The sequence below is a fragment of the Protomyctophum bolini genome (genome assembly GCF_963924005.1).
Source record: "Protomyctophum bolini genome assembly, chromosome: 8".
Taxonomy (NCBI): domain Eukaryota; kingdom Metazoa; phylum Chordata; class Actinopteri; order Myctophiformes; family Myctophidae; genus Protomyctophum; species Protomyctophum bolini.
The window spans coordinates 12,429,893-12,450,409 of NC_137869.1; the positions used below are offsets into that span (position 1 = coordinate 12,429,893).

General features: G+C 43.3%; 1 protein-coding gene across 1 annotated transcript; it reads right to left on the bottom strand.

Moving 5' to 3' along the window:
- Positions 1-1,238: 1,238 nt before the first annotated feature.
- On the bottom strand, positions 1,239-19,985 carry LOC308320112 (kelch domain-containing protein 3-like; the record flags this gene model as incomplete). Its single annotated transcript, XM_080770431.1, has 3 exons — positions 1,239-2,272; positions 19,678-19,843; positions 19,953-19,985. 3 exons carry the CDS (start codon positions 19,983-19,985, stop codon positions 1,239-1,241), a joined length of 1,233 nt encoding a protein of 410 aa, XP_080626557.1.
- Positions 19,986-20,517: the final 532 nt, after the last annotated feature.

The window sequence follows — 20,517 nt, forward strand, 5'->3', positions numbered from 1 at the left end:
TGCAGTCTCAGAAAAGAGGACAAGACAAGGTCCGATCCGAGCCCGATCCGAATTCAAGTGGGTATGTGACAGTATACTTCCTTGGCCCACTATCAATGTGTACAAAGGTTTGTCGCTGATCAGTCCAGCAATTTGCAAGATTAACTCTGGACAGACAGAGCGGCCTACAAAGCCACATCGAAATAAAATTAAAGGGAAACTAAATTAAATATTTTAAAAAAATGATTCAAGCTTATATTTCATAGAAACGGGAAACATGGCAAGATAATAGGGGATTGACATGCAGCAAAAGGCCCATGGCTTTAGTTGCCACCGCTAAAGTTTTAGGCCTGATGGCAAGAGCAGACATAAACTTTGTCGACACTGCCTCCCATAGCTTTGACTTGGGCCATGTTCGCTGTTGGGAGGTAGGCGGGGAGGGTGACCTCTTTTGCTGCACTTTGACTCCCACCTATGGGTCAGAGTAAATTGTTAAGTAGGATGTAGCCTGATCCTCTGCATGGGTTACATTCTGCCAGTGAAAATCCTCAGTCGGGTGAAATGGAGAATTGGTCAATTGGCATAACAACTAAATCAAAATAATAATAAATCAAAATCACACTTGACTCGTGTGAAGTGAGGGGTGCCCACTGAGGCTGCCACATGATTACAGAATCACTGCCACTATACATTACGAGACATGAATGCAGTGTGTTATCATTGTATAAAATCAGTCACAAGATGTATTTATATTGGCCACATGACCTGTCACGTCATAATTTAGTGCCCCAAACAAACATTAAAGTCCATAGACATTGAGGCATTGGAGGGGCTATAGCGGCCGGCCCAACAAAAAAAAGGAACTCTAGACTTTTTGGGCCGTCTCAGGCGTAGCCCAGGGCCTACTGTATAAGGGCCAGATTAGTCATTACTTCAATGCAATGGTACATACTGAACAGAATTCTTGTGGGCCACCAAGGCATCACCAAATGCAAGGGATAGGCAACTGCTCTGTTGTTTGAGATTCAGAAGGAGGTAAAGGAGGCAGTTGACAAATGCCAAATTTGCACCCAAAACATGCTGTAATCTCTTCTCCTCCCAGTAGAATCTTGTCTAGATCCTGGCAAAAGGTCAGGGCTTATCTAAGTTACCTTGTCATGTTCGACTATTTCTTATAGTTTATTGAGGTTTCTAAACTTCAATCCACCACGTCAGTCCCGGGCCAAGGTGGCAAAGTTGTCTACATACAAGTAAGCCCGTTACATAAGCATGCAGCGGAATTTACTTTTTTGCCTGCTGTCGGAAATCATTGCTGCCAGTTCCCATCTGATGTCAAGTTGGATTTCTGACTGCTCCAGACCAAACTGAATAAATGCTAGTTTACATAACGTCTTCAGACTAGGACTTAAGTCTAAAATATACAGGTCATCCACATGAACAATGGATCTTAATCCTCCAAAGAGTATGATACGATCTCCCACCCTGCAACAGCACATCCTAGAAGTCCATGAACATGGGCCTTTCCCCTTGGGCTCAACCTTCTTCCAGGAGAAGGTCTCCGGATTACATTTCCACAGGTCATTGTAGATATTGCCTACTCTCTTGAAGGTGTTTTCGCCACCAAATATGTATAGCTCTCCATTGTAGGCAAAGGCTGAATGACCCTCACGTCCTTCTGGACTAAGCTGTGCAGAAGTTGTGCTCAGCCAATACTTGGTCTCTGTGTCAAACACTCTGATGTTGTTGTTGTAGTCGGTCTGGTCTGCTTGGCCCCCAAATACAAACATCCTTGTCCCAATAATGGTGGCAGAGTGACGGAATAAAACCGGTTCTGGAGTGTCACCTCTGGTTTCAATTAAAGTCCAGACCATCGTGGCAGTGTCTAACTTGAATATGTCATTAGTGCATGCAGTCAGCTTGTTGAATCCTCCAAATATATATATGATCTTCCCCAAGACACAGGCTGAGTGGTCGCGCCTCGCCTCAGGAACAGTACCAGAAACCTCAGGCTTGAACCATTTGTGGGTGTTAACATCAAATGCATAAAGCTCATTGCAGTACCCCCTGTACTTTAACCCTCCCCAGATATAGATAATATCTACATCTTCTATTAGCACAGCTGTGTGGCCCTTACGCACTGAGGGAACCTCAAGGGGAGGTTCACCTCCTTCACCTGCCACTATGGGCAACTTCATCCAGCGCAAAGACACTGTGTTGAAGACGTGGACCTCAAGCTCGTTCTCGTAGGTTGTCCCATCAGATAAGCCTCCAAAGCAGTACACCTTGTGCTGCACTGCCACACCAGCATGGCGGATTATGTTAGGTCCTTCCAGATGAACTGTCCATTGAAACATTTCTAAAAGCACAACTGGGAATAAGAACGAATTCTTCAAGACTTGATCTTGGGTTAGGGTTAGGGTTAGTCCTACTGTGTATGTTACCACTTATATCGGTACAGCGGCACAAACATCATGCACAGCTTAGCCAATCCACAAAGCCGAAAGGTTGGGTTGACCAATTAGGGACGCTGACACCTGTTGATTTGCCTATGGACAACTGATTGCCATAGCAATCCAATCCCTCTTAAATTTTTCTTTTCATTTGTGCTTTTATAGCCTTATTATTGTGATTGCTTGTCAATGACAAGATTTCTCATCATATTACTCCAAGGTTCACACTGCCAATGACGAGATTTCTCATCAGATGTGTTTTCCGTGGTTTTACGATAGATGTCGCTCTTTGCTAACCTATGAGTCACCGTTTGAATGTCATTGAAACCAGGAACCAGGAAATCTCGTGATCACAAAAAACAGCTACCATCCACTCCCACATTAAAGGATTTTCTCACACGCTATTATCCCCGCTACTAGAGTGTTCCACACACTGGTCAGCCATTATGGCATTTTCGACAGAACAAAATAATGCATGCTTGACAAAAACAAAGCGCTAACGAACAGCAAAAGGCACGTGATTATCAGCAATCGGGGGATCGATCGTAGTGGACATAAATATTATGTGACTATTTAAATGGTATGGTTTTTTGTGAGGGTACCTACCCTAGGGGACACGGGGAGAACATGCAAACTCCACACAGAAAGGCCCTTTCGCCAACCCTGCCTCAGGGATAGGCACTGATGACAAGGAGGAGAGAACACGCCCCCAGTGCCCACAGCGTCCCCAGCGGGAATCGAACCCAGGACCACCTTGACTTCTGAGTGGCTCAGTCATTGGTTTGTTTTCAATGTAATGAGGCAGAACAAACCAGGCAGCTAAGAATAGCTTGACAGACAGAGAACATCAGAGATGGAGTCAAAGTGGAGTGTGAGAATGTGAGACACACTGGAATAACATATGATTCTGTGCAGAATTGGGAGTAGCAAGGAATTAATTCATATTTTTGCCCTTTAGCTATTGTGTCCTTCAGTAGAAAACCTGTGCTTTATTCATACATGTTGGTTTCCAACAAATTCTTTCAGATGTGAGGAGTGGGTGGGCTTGCAGAAAAACATGACCCTATGACTGGGTCTCGCAGTGCTGTTGCTGCAGTCCTCGACTACACTGACAAGCTTTAATTATACAATAGGCATTAGAAAATGGGCCACATGGGAGTATCTGATGTTTCCCATGCATGTAACAGGAATAGGAGCTATTAATGAGTCTAATGAGATGTAAAAACTATAAATAGTCCAGGGCCTTAGGGATACAGTATTTTCGCACAAATCAGTCTAAAAGCACAATTTGGCCCAGGGCATGCTCTAATAATTTAGCGAGGGAGCCTGAGCCAGAAGTTCTCTGTCGCCATAGTGGCCAAATCCAATACCGTCACCACCTGAATATGTTTTGTCTCGACATTTGTATTAACTATATTTTGTGTTTTCTTTTTTCTTCCATTAGAAATCACATTACAATTGGGTGTGTCTGGGTGTGAAGGTGGCTATCCAAAGATGAGTTTTACATTTACCTTTGACACTTCTGGCATGCTTTGTATCAATTTGATGCATTGTTACATTCTTATACGAATATAAGAACGTAACAACAATATATTTATTTAGTCTTCAAAATGTCTGTGTGTGACTCACTCTAAAATCCTGTTATGGCCCTGCAAACACAGACACTTAACTAATTGTCAGCAGTTTTGGAAGACCAGAGGGGCCCCTGTGTATACGGTATGTGTGGGAAGGGGATGGATGGGGAGGGTTAGGGAACTGGGCAACCGTGGCTGTTTCTACAAGAGTAATCCTCAAACCGATTACACAGCAGTTTGAAGGATGTTTTTTACCATGCAAATTCTATCAGTTATAGGATGGTAAAATAGATGTCAATCCCAAAGGACAAAGGGAAACTCATTTAATTTCACATGACCTGTTTTGTTTAAATCTATCACTGCTGAGTTGTATGTCACAGAGATGTGTGTGCACTATGCAGTGAGACTTGTGCCTCCCCAGGCAATACACATCTCTACGAAACTGCCTCGTTACTGCTAGTTAGTCTGAGAAATGTGGATCATGCATGGACTTCATCATAGACAAGTAGACGCACAAACACACACACGCACAGACACACTGGCACATTCTCCCACATTCAGGAGCCAGATGCAGAAACCCCACAGGCCTATAGCTGCAGGCCAAATGTGTTTAGCAACTCGTATGACTTTCCACGTGACATGGCCGCTAATGCACAATAATGAACGCTGTATTGCACACATTTCAGGAACTGACAAGACAACTACGGGGCAAAAAGTTCCCTTATTCAAAGTGCAGAGTGGGGCAGCACGGAGATAGTTAAATATTGATGTTGCAGAGTCAGACCAACAGTAGCCTACATAAGAATCTTAAGAATTAAGTATAGGCAGGAGTGTAGCAAGCCAGAATTATACCAAACTAGAACAGTGTCCGTTGGGGGGTGATCAGGTGTGATCAATTGGCTAATAAAGGGCAAGGTAACAGGCCAGTACCATATATGGAGATCTATAGGGGTGATCATGCAGTGCCTGTTGGGGGGTGATCACAGGTGTGATCAATTGGCTAATAAAGGGCAAGGTAACAGGCCAGTTCCATATATGGAGATCTAGGGGTGATCAGTGCCCGTTGGGGCGTGATCACAGGTGTGATCAATTGGCTAATAAAGGTTGAGGTCGCGCATCATTGTGATGTCCAGTGCCGTCGCTACATATGCGCAATATGCACTGCGTGTAGGGCAACACGCCGAGGGGGGCAACAAAATGTGCCAAAAAGTGCCAAGCCGACCCTCATATAAATTTTCACCGCGGTTCCGCTGTGTAATAACGAGTGGCCATGTGTGCGTCCTCGCAAACGGCGAAAGTAGCCGATCTGCATGAGGAAACACAGCGCTCTTGTTGAGGGGGCAGCACAAACATCCCACGAGTAGGGCAACCAAATGGTCAGTGACGTCCCTGGTGATGTCATAACATTGTGATATCAGAACAGGCCAGCTCCATATATGGAGATCTAGGGGTGATCTGGATTTGGGCCCTGTCCGGAGCCTGGGCTTTTGTGCTGGTTTTGTGCAGCATAGACAATAACAACAGTAGAATAGTAAGAACAAAGAAAAAAGAGAAGATTCAAGAGCATAATCATAACTGTCTACTAACCAAAGCCTCAGAGCACCTCCTTCTATCAATCTGCTAAACTCAATCTGCTATTACTCTCAAGAATGTTTTTGAAAACATTCGAAGCGAGAAATACACAATGCAGTAACCACATTTTGATTCTATTTTATCAGCAATGACTTGTTTTCCGAGGCGACCATGTCTGCCCAGCGCAGCAACACTTGCGGTGTATATCCCTCGCATATTTGCACTCTAGTCCAGTTCCGTTTACAAGAAGTGACTCCCGGGTACGTTCAGAACGGCTCCTGTGTCTCGGTGGTCGGGTAATGACTTCAACCCGAGTGGACCAAAAGACATCAGGGAAGTTATATTATATCATAGTCTATATGTGTATATTGTTGATATTAAAGTAACGTTTTGGTTCAGATTTGGTAAAACAATTGAGTTGTCATAGCGGGTTGAACTTAATTATGCTCGGCAGTTCAAAGCCTGATGGAAACTTCAAGCTGAAGATAATGATACACAACTGCTGCGACATAAATTAATGGTGGATTAGAAATGGTTAAGAAGAAAGATTACACACACGAGTACACATCTAAAGAAAATGTGTTTTTTTATTTACAAACTGTCCGTCTTGGCAATAAATGACTGGTCTAAAACTCTGGGATTCACGTTAATGACCATGCAGTGCCGCTGCAGCACATGGCATGCGCCAACGGCTGACTAAGATTATGTAATTATTTAATAATGTACAACTGTTTATTTGCCCGGGGCCATTTAATCCATTACATTATAGCGCCCATTCGATTTATAAACACGGACCCCTTTTCCGGACGGACCAGATGTTGTTGTGAATGTGTGTGTAGCAGCTTTTACTTTGACTTCATTCGTTTATTTGGTCAGGACAGTGTATATTGATGAACATTACATTAAAAATTCAGTGTAAATATACCAGATTTGGCAAAACTTGCTCATTTCCATCTACAGTCCCCAGACATCAAACAATAGCCACACCACTCTAGAGGCGATCGACAATAACGGGAGGTAAGAATAAATCTATCGCGACTAGCGACTAGACTGCGGAGCGCCGTCTAACACAGGAACTTTTTTCATAATTAGACAGGATTATTTAGATCGCGAGTTATTAATGTTTTAAGATTTTCGTTTTCATCAGCTAAACAGGGGAGGTAGTTTTTCGATGACGTCTCACTCTTCTGCAACACCGAGGATTGCCCAACAGGCGCTCCTAGGCTGTGGAGCCATGCGATCCGTTCTCATATCAATAAACTTTGTCTTTTGGACAATACTTCGTCCTGGGCATCGGGCGTTACTAATAGAAAGGACAAAGAACTTCGTCCTGGGCGTTGGGGGTGTTAATAATAACATCTGCATTCTGTCATTTCGGGTCCTCTGGTTTTGTACAGCTAACGGCCCTCATATATATTATAGGTGGTTCCGTTCGGCTCCGGTTCCGACACCTCCATTTTTTGCAGATAGTTTCCGGAGCGGGTTGGTCAAATTGGGCCTGTGAAGACCTCTAGTGTGAAGAGAACATGTAGTGCACAACAAAGGAACGGCTATGAGATGTTACAGTATAGTGTACAATTTAAGTCACAAAGTTGCTAGTGGAACAGCTGCAGGCCATCAGAGATGAAAGACCTGGGTCTCTGTTTGTCCAGCATGCTGAAAGTTGTTTGTGTTCATAAATATTGAGTGGACTGTCAAACACCAAAAGAATAACTTGCAATTCAAAAAAGAAGCTGTCAATGCTCAAATGAGCTTTGCTGCATTCTGGCATGTACTGTATTCACTATTGGAAGGAAGCAAGGACAAGAAGGTAATTTCTCCTCTCCTCCACCCATCTATCTTCCTTTATACTTCTCCATCTCTCACCCCTCCTACCACAATCTACCCATACTGTTTTTCACTTAATAGCTCTCGATTTCCATTCCATGCAATTCACCTTAATTGAAAATTGAATGAAAAAGAGATTGAGAGACAATGCAATGGGGACCACATGCTCTTATCTAGAGCAACAAGTGTGAGATCTGAGTAAGCAGAGTTAGCATAAAAACTAATCAACAATAAAAACAGGCTAAATATAGTCAAACAAGAAGAGTGCTGAGAGAACAATGTAGGGCCTCGAAGAAACTGCATCCCAGGTAAACAATGAACCTGGCATCTGTCCAAACAATACGTATGCAATCAAAATTTGTTATCAAGACAAAAAAACAAATCTAAATAAATCCAGCGTAGTGATAGTTCAGGTAGGCACAGAACTTTACGTTAGGCAGGAGATGTAAATTGCTAGCTCACTTTCCCCGGTGACTCACGTCTGGGGGTTTTGTGATCTATTCTGTTTCATGCTCGTGCTGGTAATCTGTAATATCACAGGAGGAGAGTCACACCGCCATACTGAATGCAGTATCATGGATGGATGGATGGATGGATGGATGGATGGACGGACGGACGGACGGATGCATAGACAGACAGACAGACAGACCAGGCATCCCCCCCCGATAGTGTGGGGACAGACCCAAATGACCCCCCTCTGGCGCCTATATGGAACAAGAAACCAACATATTCTGCATTTCTATTAGCATAAAGTAAAGGTGAAAAGAAGGGATTAGATAGCAGGAGTCTTCAGACAATGGCAGGAAAATTGTGAGTGAGTATACTGTTTTAACTGCAACCATTTGCTCTTCAACCTATAGTATGGCAGAGGGAGGGAAGAATAAAAACATGGAAGAAGAAACCTGTGGTATAGGTGGAGAACCACTTGAGCTGCGCTAGCCTGGCCCAGCCAGCGTGCTTTCTGCACGTTTTCATTCACAAGAAGTAATGCAAAAAATGACTTTTAGGGGATTTTGATATATATTTTTTTATTTACATCTGGATACCCCGTCCAGGATAGGCTTCAGATTCGGACATGCCTCAGGAGACTTGGCTCAGATCTGAACCCATTCGATTTGGCGTTAGGAACCCATTGTGACCGCATGCCCTCGCTGACTTCGACCTCAGGCAAGGTTTGAACCCACAACCTTCCAAATTAAAGGCACATCTAACCACTACACTAGGGCTTTTGATATCAAATACACAAAAATGTTTTGTTTTGGCATCTATTGTTAGGTATACTATGCCCATATCATGACCACGGTTATGCTCTAAAAGTGGGAAAAACATATTATTTTTTCCACTAGGTCTTTAACAAATCTCACAGTGCTATTCAATCATCCATTACTACAGACACAGAATCATACATACAGTTACAGTACAAATAGTTTAATCCATGTACAGAATACAATTCCATCTCCTCGTCACACGTCTTCCATCCTTCCATATCAACCATCCATAGACTCACATCCTTTCATCCCCCACCATGTCCCCTGCATATGTCACACCACATGGCCTTATTACCATTTCAAAGAGGGCCAGTGAGCACACACTTTTTAAATCAGGGCTCCTCATGAACATTCAGTGGGTTCAGCCATGGCCCATGAACGACTTCAGGTCTGTGCCACCTGTATCCTCTAGTAGTGGCCACTGCACAGCTTTGGACCCAGTTTGCCTACAAGACAATGGGGAATTGAAGATACCAGCCAAAATCTTCTGAATCCATAGGCTAGGCCAATCATTTTCAAACGTTTTGTGCATAGCAATGGGCAAGTTACAATCTCAAAACAGGGCTCCCCGATAGCTAAGCTGGTAGAGTGCATATGTGCAGCCGGCCTGGGTTTGAATCTGACCCGAGGCCCTTTGCTACAGGTCCTTCCCCATCTCACTCTCTACTGCCATTTTCTGTCTCTCCACTATTACTATTAAATAAAGGTGGGGATTGGAGCAATGGTGTACCTCGCAAGTCCGGATGTCACGTTTGTGACGTCCATGGTCGACACACCCTCTAGGCAAATTTAAAACAGGATTATGTGATAAGAGTCAAGACAATAATAATGTTGAATGTTGAATCTAGCTCTTTGTGCAAGGCCCTATGGGAAAGGACAGAACCCGGTCCATAACCCGGGCAGACCAGCTTGGAGCAGAATGTGAAAGATCAAACAAGATCAAACAAACTCAAACAAACTCAAACAAGATCAAACAAGATCAACAGTCAGAAAATGCTAGGTATCCGCTTTCCTCGTCCTAGGGTTAGGAATTCAACTGTGCATCATAGGATATATTTTTAGTTTTATTGATTGATTGATTGATGTTTATTATTGACAGACATGCATTTACATTAGCATATCTTTGTACATATCTATAAAGAAGAAGGAAAAAAGGTAAATTAGATTGTGGTCGAATTTGGTGTGTGTGTGTAAACTGAGTGTAATGTGTGTTCAGGGATTATTTTCTCCACCAGCCGAAGGCATGGGGAGAGTATGTTTTGCACTCCGTCCGTCCGTCCGTCCGTGTGTCCGTCCGTCCGTGTGTCTGTCTGTGGACAGCTAAGTATGACACCTGAATTTACCCACGGAATAAAGGTTATATTATCTATCTATCTACAGTCAGACAGATTTTGTGTCTGTGAGCACAGCTGTCCTGTGCTTGCACAGACCTTCTCGCAATCAAATATGAATCAATGTTCTGTTACTTCATTGTATATTTCTCCACTCAAATGTGGCTGCCAACCAAGCCAAGATTGATTGAGTTCCACACTCTCAGTCTCCGCCCATATAATGTTGTGTTTTTCATAACAGTGGTCTGTTATCGAGAAATAACAATCAAAGTTGAGCATTCAACCAAGCCGTGTAATAACATGGGGTTAAACACTCCTTGGCGGCTGATGTCTGCGGAGGCCAAACCAGGTGTGTGAGTGCACAGTCATTACCCAACAGCGTACCAAACACTATCTGTACAAAGGCCACTTTCATTACATCAAATGTCATTCACACACCGGTGTATTCTTTCTCGGGTGTAGTTGGACGAAGCAGCAGGATATTTGTGGATTTGGATACAAAACATGAAGAAAAATAAATATTACTGGTAATCATTAATGACATCCCATCCACGAGTATCGTCACAATATGAATATAAATTGAATGGACCTATAGCCGTGTTCAGTAGCAGCTCGTTTTTATTTGTAGGGTGGTTTCTGGTGACTACTCACCTGCAGTTGAAATCATTTAAATGCTACTTAAATCAATGGCACTCTGTCATTCAAACAGTAACAGGTCTAACATGTAATCAATGTGTTATATTTTGAAGAAATCAAAAATGGGTGTGCTTTTCAAGTTTTGCAAAGCCATAAAAGGTTTGGGAACCAGTGATTGACATGGCGTCCATGATTAATTATTCTTCTGATAGTCTGGGAGGCAATGATGTGCAGTAACGTAATCCAATTTGCACATGCAGGTAAATGTAAATAGGTCTACAGTCCAAGTCAATCTGTCTCCAGAGTTTAGGCTGTTCATTTCTGTCCTTCCAGAATAATCCCTGGATTCCCTCCACTCATCCACCTCCCTTTATCCTTCTTCGCCACCCTTTATCTATCTCTGTCCAAGCGGTCAAATTAATAGAATGCCAAAAGAAAAAAACAAGTGAATAGTACTACAAAGTAACTATAGAGAGCATGTACACATCAATAGCATCTGTCTAAAATGATATACTAGAGAACACTTGGTATAGCGAACAGTAAACAAGATACATCTGGATAATATACGATAAGATAACACCAATCTAAATGGACAATAAGCACTAAGACAGGGATAAATAAGAGGGAGGTCTACTTAGATGCCATGCAGGGAGTGTTAACCAGGTTGCTTGGAAGGGAGAGGGCAGATGGCCTGTGTTGGCTGAGTGTATGGAGACGGGTGTAGTGTAGGGGCTACAGTACATCAAACAGATGTCAGTGGCTAAGAGAAAAGATCCAATAACCTGAGAGCAAGGCTGTATTTACCTTACTGCTCAGAGGGGGGCACCGTTCCACAGGCATACTCACAGCAAAGGGAATACATTAATAAGGAGACTTGACATTAGGCAATGAAAAATACATGCACAGGTACAAACACATATCAAAAGTATCTTGCACGTGCACACTCACACGCACGCACGCACAAGAGAATGCATGCACGCACACACGCTCAAGGGAATGCAGATTCTAACACATACAAGTGTCCACACACTACAGCCAAGGATAATATGTGCATATGGAGATTGTCTGACCCTTTATTCGCAGTCAATAACTGGGTTGATGCTTGACAGTTTGACACAGTGTGTATGTGTGTGTGTGTGTGTGTGTGTGTGTGGGGGGGGGTTGACATATGCAGTCATGGCACAAGGTTAGCATAATGTCCTTGTGCTCCATCAAATCTCTGCAGCCTCTCGTGTCGGGGCCTGTTGTGTGTGTTTGTGGTACTGTGCATGTCTATGTAAATGTTGTTCTGTGTGAGAATGTGTGAAACAATGCACCAGGAATGTAAAACATGCATGTAAAACAGACCAGGGTGATCACAAGGTGCTGTGTGACCAACATTTCCTATATGTCATGCTTTCTCCAGGATGGCGTGTCCTGAATCCTGAGGCTTTGCCACAACACACAGCGACCACAGCAGTCAGAATGGATGCTTTTGGTTATCCACACACACACACACACACAGTCACACACACACACACACACACACACCGCAAGGCTCACATGGGTCGATGAGTAAACAAGATTGTGATCTGTGCGTGTCACATCGGAGTGACAGCAAACAAAGAACACGTCCGTGGCTGCAATTCTCGTCACAACCCAACTGACATTTAGTTGAGCCACGGACAGCCTCTGGTGACCTTCCCTCCCCATCTCCACAGACCATCCCCTAACAGCACAGAAAGATACAAAACAATGGACACTCGGGTGGAGCAGGGGTAAAGTCCATGTCCGCCACACAGTCTAAGGGCCGATTCATACTCTTATTTTAGAGCCGAATAAAAGTCGGTTCGGCTCTGTAGAGCCTACAATGTGACGTCATTTTAGGTTCGGGGGGGTGGGTACCGTCCTAAAGTCGGCTCTTCGGTGCTACTGAAAATTTCTGACGAGCCGAAATCATTTCGGCACTACAGCGCCGAAACAGCGGTAAAATAGGAGTATGAATCGGCCCTTAGGGGATTGAATCCTCCATGGTGCACATGGCTTAGCCGAGTGTCTACACCAGTGGTTCTGAACCTTTTTGAGAGCGTACCCCTATCCAATATGCAGGTCCCTATTTTGTCAACAACCTATTGAAAAATAGTGTCGTTTTTTTAAGCACTGCTATAGGACATTGTCAAACTGGCATTGATAATGGATCGTACGGATGAGCTGCTCAATATAGAACAAAACGAAACAAAAATTCCAAAACTTCTTTCATTTAATTCCCACCAGGTATCGCCACAGTGGATCACCTGTTTTCATCAGCTTCTGTTCTCTGGGACGTGGTGGGACAATTCTTGTTGCTACGCGACTCCTATACAGGTTGGGGTACTGCTACGCAGCCCAAACACATGGACCAAAATGGAAATAAGCTCTCAAGCGTTTTCGGGTTTCATCCTTTTGAAAAAGATCATGTATAAATACATGATCGTGTATATGCACAAAAAACCCATCAATCAATCAATTGGCATAAAAAACAGAAAACGATGCAAAGCACCATCATCTATGTACACCTAAGTTATATTCTTCACCTTTTCTTGGTCAACCATTAATTTGTCCTCCAAAAGCAGAGGAAAAAACAGGAGAATCGAGAAAAGGAGGTTTTCTCGATTCTCCTGTTTTTTCATCTGCTTTTGTTCTATTTTTTTAATCCAGATACAATTTCATATCGTTACACACACACACACCAAAGTCCCCTACAGCCATACTGACGACTCCTTCCCTGGGGAGTTCTGATTCATCCTCCCCTTCCCCTCTTACCCCATCCCCATGTCTGTTCATCTGTGAAGTGTGACAGTGATTTCCTGTCGCTGTGCATGTATGTGTGGCATAAGATGCAAGAGACGGTGCCAACTACCATGCTCACTCTGAGATGTCAGAGATGTCGCCCTGCCATAATACTTTCACTCTGCAAGGCTCATTTGTGCACTGCTGCTGAAGGAATGGTGCATTTCATCTAAATATATCTGTAAACAGTGATTGGCTCGGATGTAGATCTTCACCCTGCTGTTTCTGTCTGAAGAAAATAATACATACAAATCTACATCAACTATGGAATGTTTGTCACTTCTATTTCTGTTGCTAGACGCACAGTCACGCACGCACGCACAAGTACACGTACAAGTACAACTTGTGTGCAAGGCGCAAGTTAGCACCTCGACAGAGTGCATTTCTAGTTGGTTGTAGTGCTTGGTGTGAATGGCCCCTAAAGCCTAAAATATGATATACTGTAGTTATGATAGGTAAATAATCATTCCAATTATTTAAAACATTTGCTTTCATTGTCATTTCCACTATAGGATCAGCTCAGTGCAGGGACTGTCATAGGGAGTAATACAGTAAAACTGAAAGGAGGGGAAAAAAATGTACTTCATCGTTGAGTAGGCTAATTCCACAGTAATCACACCCTGTCACACAGAAACGGCAGCCACTGCTGTACAGTGAATTCTAATAACTGAAATATCCCGACCCAAAGCCAAGTCAAACAGAAGAGAACACACCACACTTATGCAGTGTTAATCTGTCAAACATACATTAAAGGGACACTATACCCTTTTTGCAAAAAAAGATATGTTAATGACGTTTAGAAGCTTTAGAACACTTTCCCGGGGGTCTTTATGTGTGTAATATGTGGTTTTAGATATTTTAGATTGTAGCAGTGAGCCCAGTGTCTCTGATGGCATGGACACTGGTCTCACTTCCTTCCTGGACTACAATTCCCATAATACTACTGGTGTACTGCTCCTCCTTGTGGATAGGGGAGGTCTGTCTTACTGAGACCACATGTAGTCCAGGAAGTAAGTGATCCCAGTGTCCATGACATCAGAGACACTGGGCTCACTGATACAATCTAAAATATCTAAAACCACATATTACACACATAAAGACCCCCAGGAAAGTGTTCTAAAGCTCCTAAATGTCATTAACATATATTTTTTAGCAAAAAGGGTGAAGTGTCCCTTTAACATTTAAATAAAGTGCAGTAATCATTTGTGTCCCGCATTCAGCAGCTCTGCTGAGGGAGATATTCATGTTGATAGATGTGGCTGCTTTTATCAGCAATGCCGCAATGTGGGCTATACCTACTGCTCATCAGTATGTGTGTGTGTGTGTGTGTGTGTGTGTGTGTGTGTGTGTGTGTGTGTGTGTGCGTGAGCGAGTGTGTGCATGTGTGCATGTGTGAGTGTGCACGTGTCGTGCGTGCATGCGTGCGTGCGTGTGTGCTCCCGTGCACATGGAATTATTTTACCCTTATGAAAGGCAAACACAATGAGATCAAGGCTTTATTAGACCACAACACTACATCATCTGAAAGAGAGAGAGGTAGAAAGAGGAAGAAAACAAATACAGAGAGAAAGGAGAAACAGTGGCTCTGTCCAATCCAGTTTACAATTGATTCAGTTCTTACAGTGGGTCAAAACAGCAGCATTAACCTTAAAAAGTTTTCTGTACTTTAAAGCATGCCAGCTCTTCAGCCACACAAATGTAGTCATGAATAATGACATATGTCCTCTTACTTAGTTCAATCCCTCATGGAAGTATACACTATTTTTACAGTCTGAAAGGGAGATAAAGACAGGGAAGGGTGACAGAAGAAGGCCCTATGTTATCTTCATTTGAAATGACATGGCAGCCACCGCTGTCTGATAGGATTGATTTTTAGCATGTCATTTCATTTCTCCATTTTTCATTTCTCTCTCTCTCTCTCTCTCTCTCTCTCTCGTCTCTCTACCTCATCACACCTGTATCTCTCTTTTCTCTATCTCCGTCTAGTTCTGAATTTCTCTCTCAAACTTGCCAACCTTCCCATCATCGTCTGCTTGGAGTGAAGGCACACAGGGTTTTACACTAAGCCAGTGTGACACTGAAATTATATGGCAGGGCACGGTCTTAGACATGGGGTAGTGGACCTGCAAACTGCATAACTTAGACTGGGCAAATATTTCGTGCCAAGGCAGGCGGGGGGAGAGAGAGAGAGAGAGAGAGAGAGAGAGAGAGAGAGAGAGAGAGAGAGAGAGAGAGTGAGAGAGATGGAATGTTTCAACAGATTACATAATATACCCTTTGGAACAAAGTTTGGACCAGTCTAAGTTATGCATTGCTATTTGCATATCAAATGATCTGTAATACACATTTAAATGACCACATCATCCATTATGATATGTATACATATTATAATGAAATAAACACACAGACTGTGACATATTGCACCTTAAGCTTTGTTCAGACCAAATTAAGCTAGAACATTGCAGAGAAATCCTGGTCTCTAAACTGCCTCCCCCTGGCCAGCCGGGGCGCCTGATGGAGGGGAAAGAAACTGGTTGGCAGGTTGACACCCAGTGTCAACATTAGATAATTGACACTGGGTGAAAAAATGAGTTGCAAAATCGTCTGAACCGCCGCCTACACACACATAGATTGCACCTTACAGTATGCTTGGTAACACTGCAACTATAATTTGGCTGAAAAAAACATGCACTGGCCATGAAATATTCTAATTGTCATGCAATGGACTCTTCAAATAACCCAATTACTGTCACACATGAGCCACTTAACTTTCTCTGGCTGTCACATCTACCTAAGTAAATACTCACTAACACTTATCATGCTAATTCCTAATCTACTACAGTAGAAACCAGTCCCTGTGATACAGCACAGCCGTGTGGGAATACTGAGCGTCCCTGATGATCTGCCCTGTGGCTGTAGAAGAATGGAATCTGCTCCATTGTCACGGATGGAGATAGGGACGTCACAGAGCACAATAGCACATCATGTCATTCCCCTTATTAAGATGTTAATGCTCGCAGCACACATCTAATAGTACACTGTGAGCACACACTTCAATGATCGATAATTACCCGTGTTAACCCATTCTGACCTGAGATCAGATTCATACGAGGTTTCCACGGGACACACACTGGTCTGATTAACCCATTCTGACCTGAGATCAGATTCTAGAAAAATGTCAGTCGTTCTTCGATTTTTCAAAAATAGCAGACCTACAAGCTCGTATCGCGCCACTCGGTGGCGCGATATGAGCTTGTAGATCTGCTATTTTTCAATAGCTAAAGCATAACATGATGCCAACACCAAAATGGGTGCCCGGTCAGAATGGGTTAAGTGAATTCATATACTGTAGGCTTGTTTGCTAAAAAACAGGATTTGGCCTCAGTAGATTCCATTGATAAAATCCAATTTTAAGTAAGAAGGGCTAATCCTGGATAATGTGTTCAATAGTGAGGCTGTGATGGATCTTAAGATGGAATATCTCTCTCCTCATCATTCTTTCTCTCACTTCTCTCTCTAGGTCGTCCTCAGACGAGCCCTCCATCTTCGCTTCCAGTCATCCCGGTTCTCCGTACATCTGGCCAGTTCGTTGGTACTTTGCGCTCCTGTGTCTTTCTTGAGTACAATAGTACATCCACATATGTTACTGTGGGACGTGATCTTGACCGGTGCCCGTGTGTTGGTTCCCACAGCACTACTTTGCTGGATGGCAGTTCTTGATGTCTTTGGCAGTGTCCTGCTAGTCACATTCTTCTGGCTGCTACTTTCTGGCTCACCCTTGGTATATACTGTAGGGTATTGTTGGTAACATGTGTACTCCTGCCGATATTAAGTACTGCACGCAACATTCTGGTGTAGCACCCGTCTAGAGACTTCTGCAGGGTTGGCATTCACTGCCGTATAGGAGAACAGACTATCAACCGTTGCATAGGAGAAGCTGAGTTTGATTTGACGGGGAAGGTTGGAGTTCCATAAACTGCATGCCGTTCAAGGCCTTCCATGCAAGTGACTTCCTCACTTTCAGATCTTGCTCGGTCGAGTTGACCCATGAGCCCTGGTACTTGATATGATATGATATAGTACTTTATTGTCATGGCAGCAACGCAACACTCTTCCATGGGCTATAGACCGTAAGGCTATGAAGCAATATAGCACTAACGGGCAACGGATAAGGGATCTATTAAAGGCAATGGCACATGGACTGGTGATTGGTTAAATGTGGTTTAATTATTGTAGCGCCCAAACCACACCTATGCATAATATAACGAGTAACGGAGGTGTTTAAGGGATTTAGACAGGTAACCAAAATACCAACTTTAGTGGGGGAACACCCTTTCCCCACTCCTAAATCCCCAAATAGTGGCTTTAGAAAGATGAGACAAAAATGGAGCCCCATATCTCTTTCCTGAAGGCAGCAACCTATACTCTCCATACAAGACATGGCTAGTATTAGAGGTGATATTCCTTGCTAACCTTAGGATGCCGTTATCATACGTGGATGTAAAGAGCCTCTGAAGTGGTTGTCCAACAATCTTTGAAAAAAATGTTTCGTTGTTGCAGCATTTGTGACTTTAAGGCTACAGACAAATCCATGTGAAAAACAAAAGAAGAATCCGTCTACTAGCACCAAATTATCTTAAACGGCAAAGGAAATAGATCCTTTGCTTTGTTTTCTTACACACTGATTCAGTCTGATCTTTCCACGACAGTAGATGATCTATTCCTACTGCTAGATATTTATATGAACATACCTGGTTGATCTGTTCACTACGAATAGTGATGGAGGATCTGTGCGTCTCTAGTGGTGCACCAAAAATAATCTCTTCTGTCTTTTTTGTGTTAATGATGAGAGCGTTGTTATCACTCCATTCAACCACCTTATTTACTCTGTTGGTGCAGGCCACTGGACTTTCTAGAAGAGAAATTAAAGTTGTATCATCTGAGTACTTTAGAATGTACTGATCTAGTGTGTCGGTGCGACAATCAGACAGACATTCCTCAGTACGACAGCTATCAGTATAAAGGGTGAGAAGTACAGCTGAGCTCACACACCCCTGGGGGGCCCCAACATTCGTAGTTTAATGCTGAGGAGAGGGTTGTGTTCACTTTCACTTTTTGTAATTAAGTGGACCAATGTGACAACCGCATCCTCTGTGCCGCAACCCTTTTTATAAGAAAACTGACAGGGGTCGAATTTATCTTTGGTTATTGCGAACGCAGTGATTGCGAACGCAGTGAGCACTTACTATGAGACCAAGCAGATCATGTCTGTCTGTGTGTCTGTCTGTCTGTCTGTCCCGCTTTTGTGCCCATATATGGAGCTGTGTGATTACGTCACCATGACTCAGCCATAACCATATAAGGAGTCCCCAAAGCAGCTATACGTCCAAAACCCAAATATGTACGAGCTGCGTTCGCTTCCCGCGTTTGCGCGTCTTACTGGTACTAACAAGATGTTGTAAAAGTATTATTTCAAGTGATTTCATAATCACTGAAATGAGGGCTATATGGGTCTATAATCCTTATGTTCTTTTGGAAATTGGATTTTGTGTAATGGCTTTATGTGTGAGGTTTTCCAAGACAGAGGAATTGTGTGTGTGTCTACAGAGGTTTGAAATATTGGTTGCCACACTGGAGCCAAGTCAGATGCAAAATTATTCAGGAGGAAGGCACTGCACTCATCCGGCCCACTGGCTTTCCTTGTGTTAGTACACTGACATTCTCCTTTGTGACGATGATTCTGTCTGAGGGGGCAGGTGTTACAGCCTTAAGTATATCAGTGCACTTATAAGAATTGTCCAGTGATTCGAATCTGGCAAAGAAAGTGTTTAGGTCGTCAGCAAGGCCAGGCTCATTGTCGTGATAGGTTTGGTTCCTGTCATAGATTTCATTGTGTCCCATACCTTTTTATGATTATTAGTCCTGAACACATTCTCTAGACGCTGGTCATGTGCCAGATCTTTGTTTATGAAGGCTGTTTTCCTTTCATTTATTACCTCTTTTATATCCTTGGTCACATAAGATTTATTATTTGGGCAGATTTGTATCCCCTTTTTCGGAACAACCAAATCATCACAGAAATGTATGTAATAATTTGTGACCATAGTGATTTCATCCAATGAACCATTTCCAAAAGTGTCCCAATCGGTCCAGTCCAGGCATGCTTACTTCAGCACAGTGCATCCTGTTGCTGTCAGAGGTGGATGTTCCGGTGAGATGTTATAGGGGATACCCTCAGTTTTCTTGGCATTTAACCTAAGGCCCACCTTGGCACACTCGGACTCCACTCTGGTCAGGAGTTCCTGTGCTTGTTGCACGTTGTCAGAGAGCAGGCTGATGTGGGGCTTCGTCTGGACTTCCTTGGTGTTAGAGTGAAGCCCCTTAAGGTCCTGGTCTTCCTGAGTGCATAATCCAGGACTATGATGAAGAGGAAGGGGGCTATAGGGTGTCCCCTGACAGCCCAGCCCGGATGTCAAACTCCTCACTGTTGCCGTCTGGGGTCACTACCTTGGCTTGGCCCTTGTTCCAGGCAGCATACATGGTCTCTATCGCCGGGGTAGGTTGGGAGGGATACCGTAGCCCTCAGGGATCTTCACCATCGTACTGTACCTCTATGGATTGACTCGATCCTCTATGGATCGAGTCACTTTCTTTCTCTCATTCTCTTTGCTCATGTCTTAACGAATAAGCCTTATTAGGAAACTGCACCCAAATACTAGGATGTTCAAATGATGCCAATGGCAGTCTAAAAAACTCACTCATATTTCACTCAAATGTAAATATGTTAAATGAACCTCATGGGTACCAGTAACCCATTATTGCAGATTTTACACAACCTTCAGTCCCCTGCTTCAAAGCATATGCTTCATCACAACAAACTGCCTAAATGATGACGTGTAATAGTGCAATTGTAATTGGAGCCTAGTGTACATTCTACGGTCTTCTGAAGGAAAAAACTATACTGAATTTTTAAGTAACATGGAGAATTATCTTGCAATCTAGACCCGGTAATCAGTTCAACCTTAAACAGTTAACTAGTAATCTGTAATGGGTTAATGCAATGGAATTAACC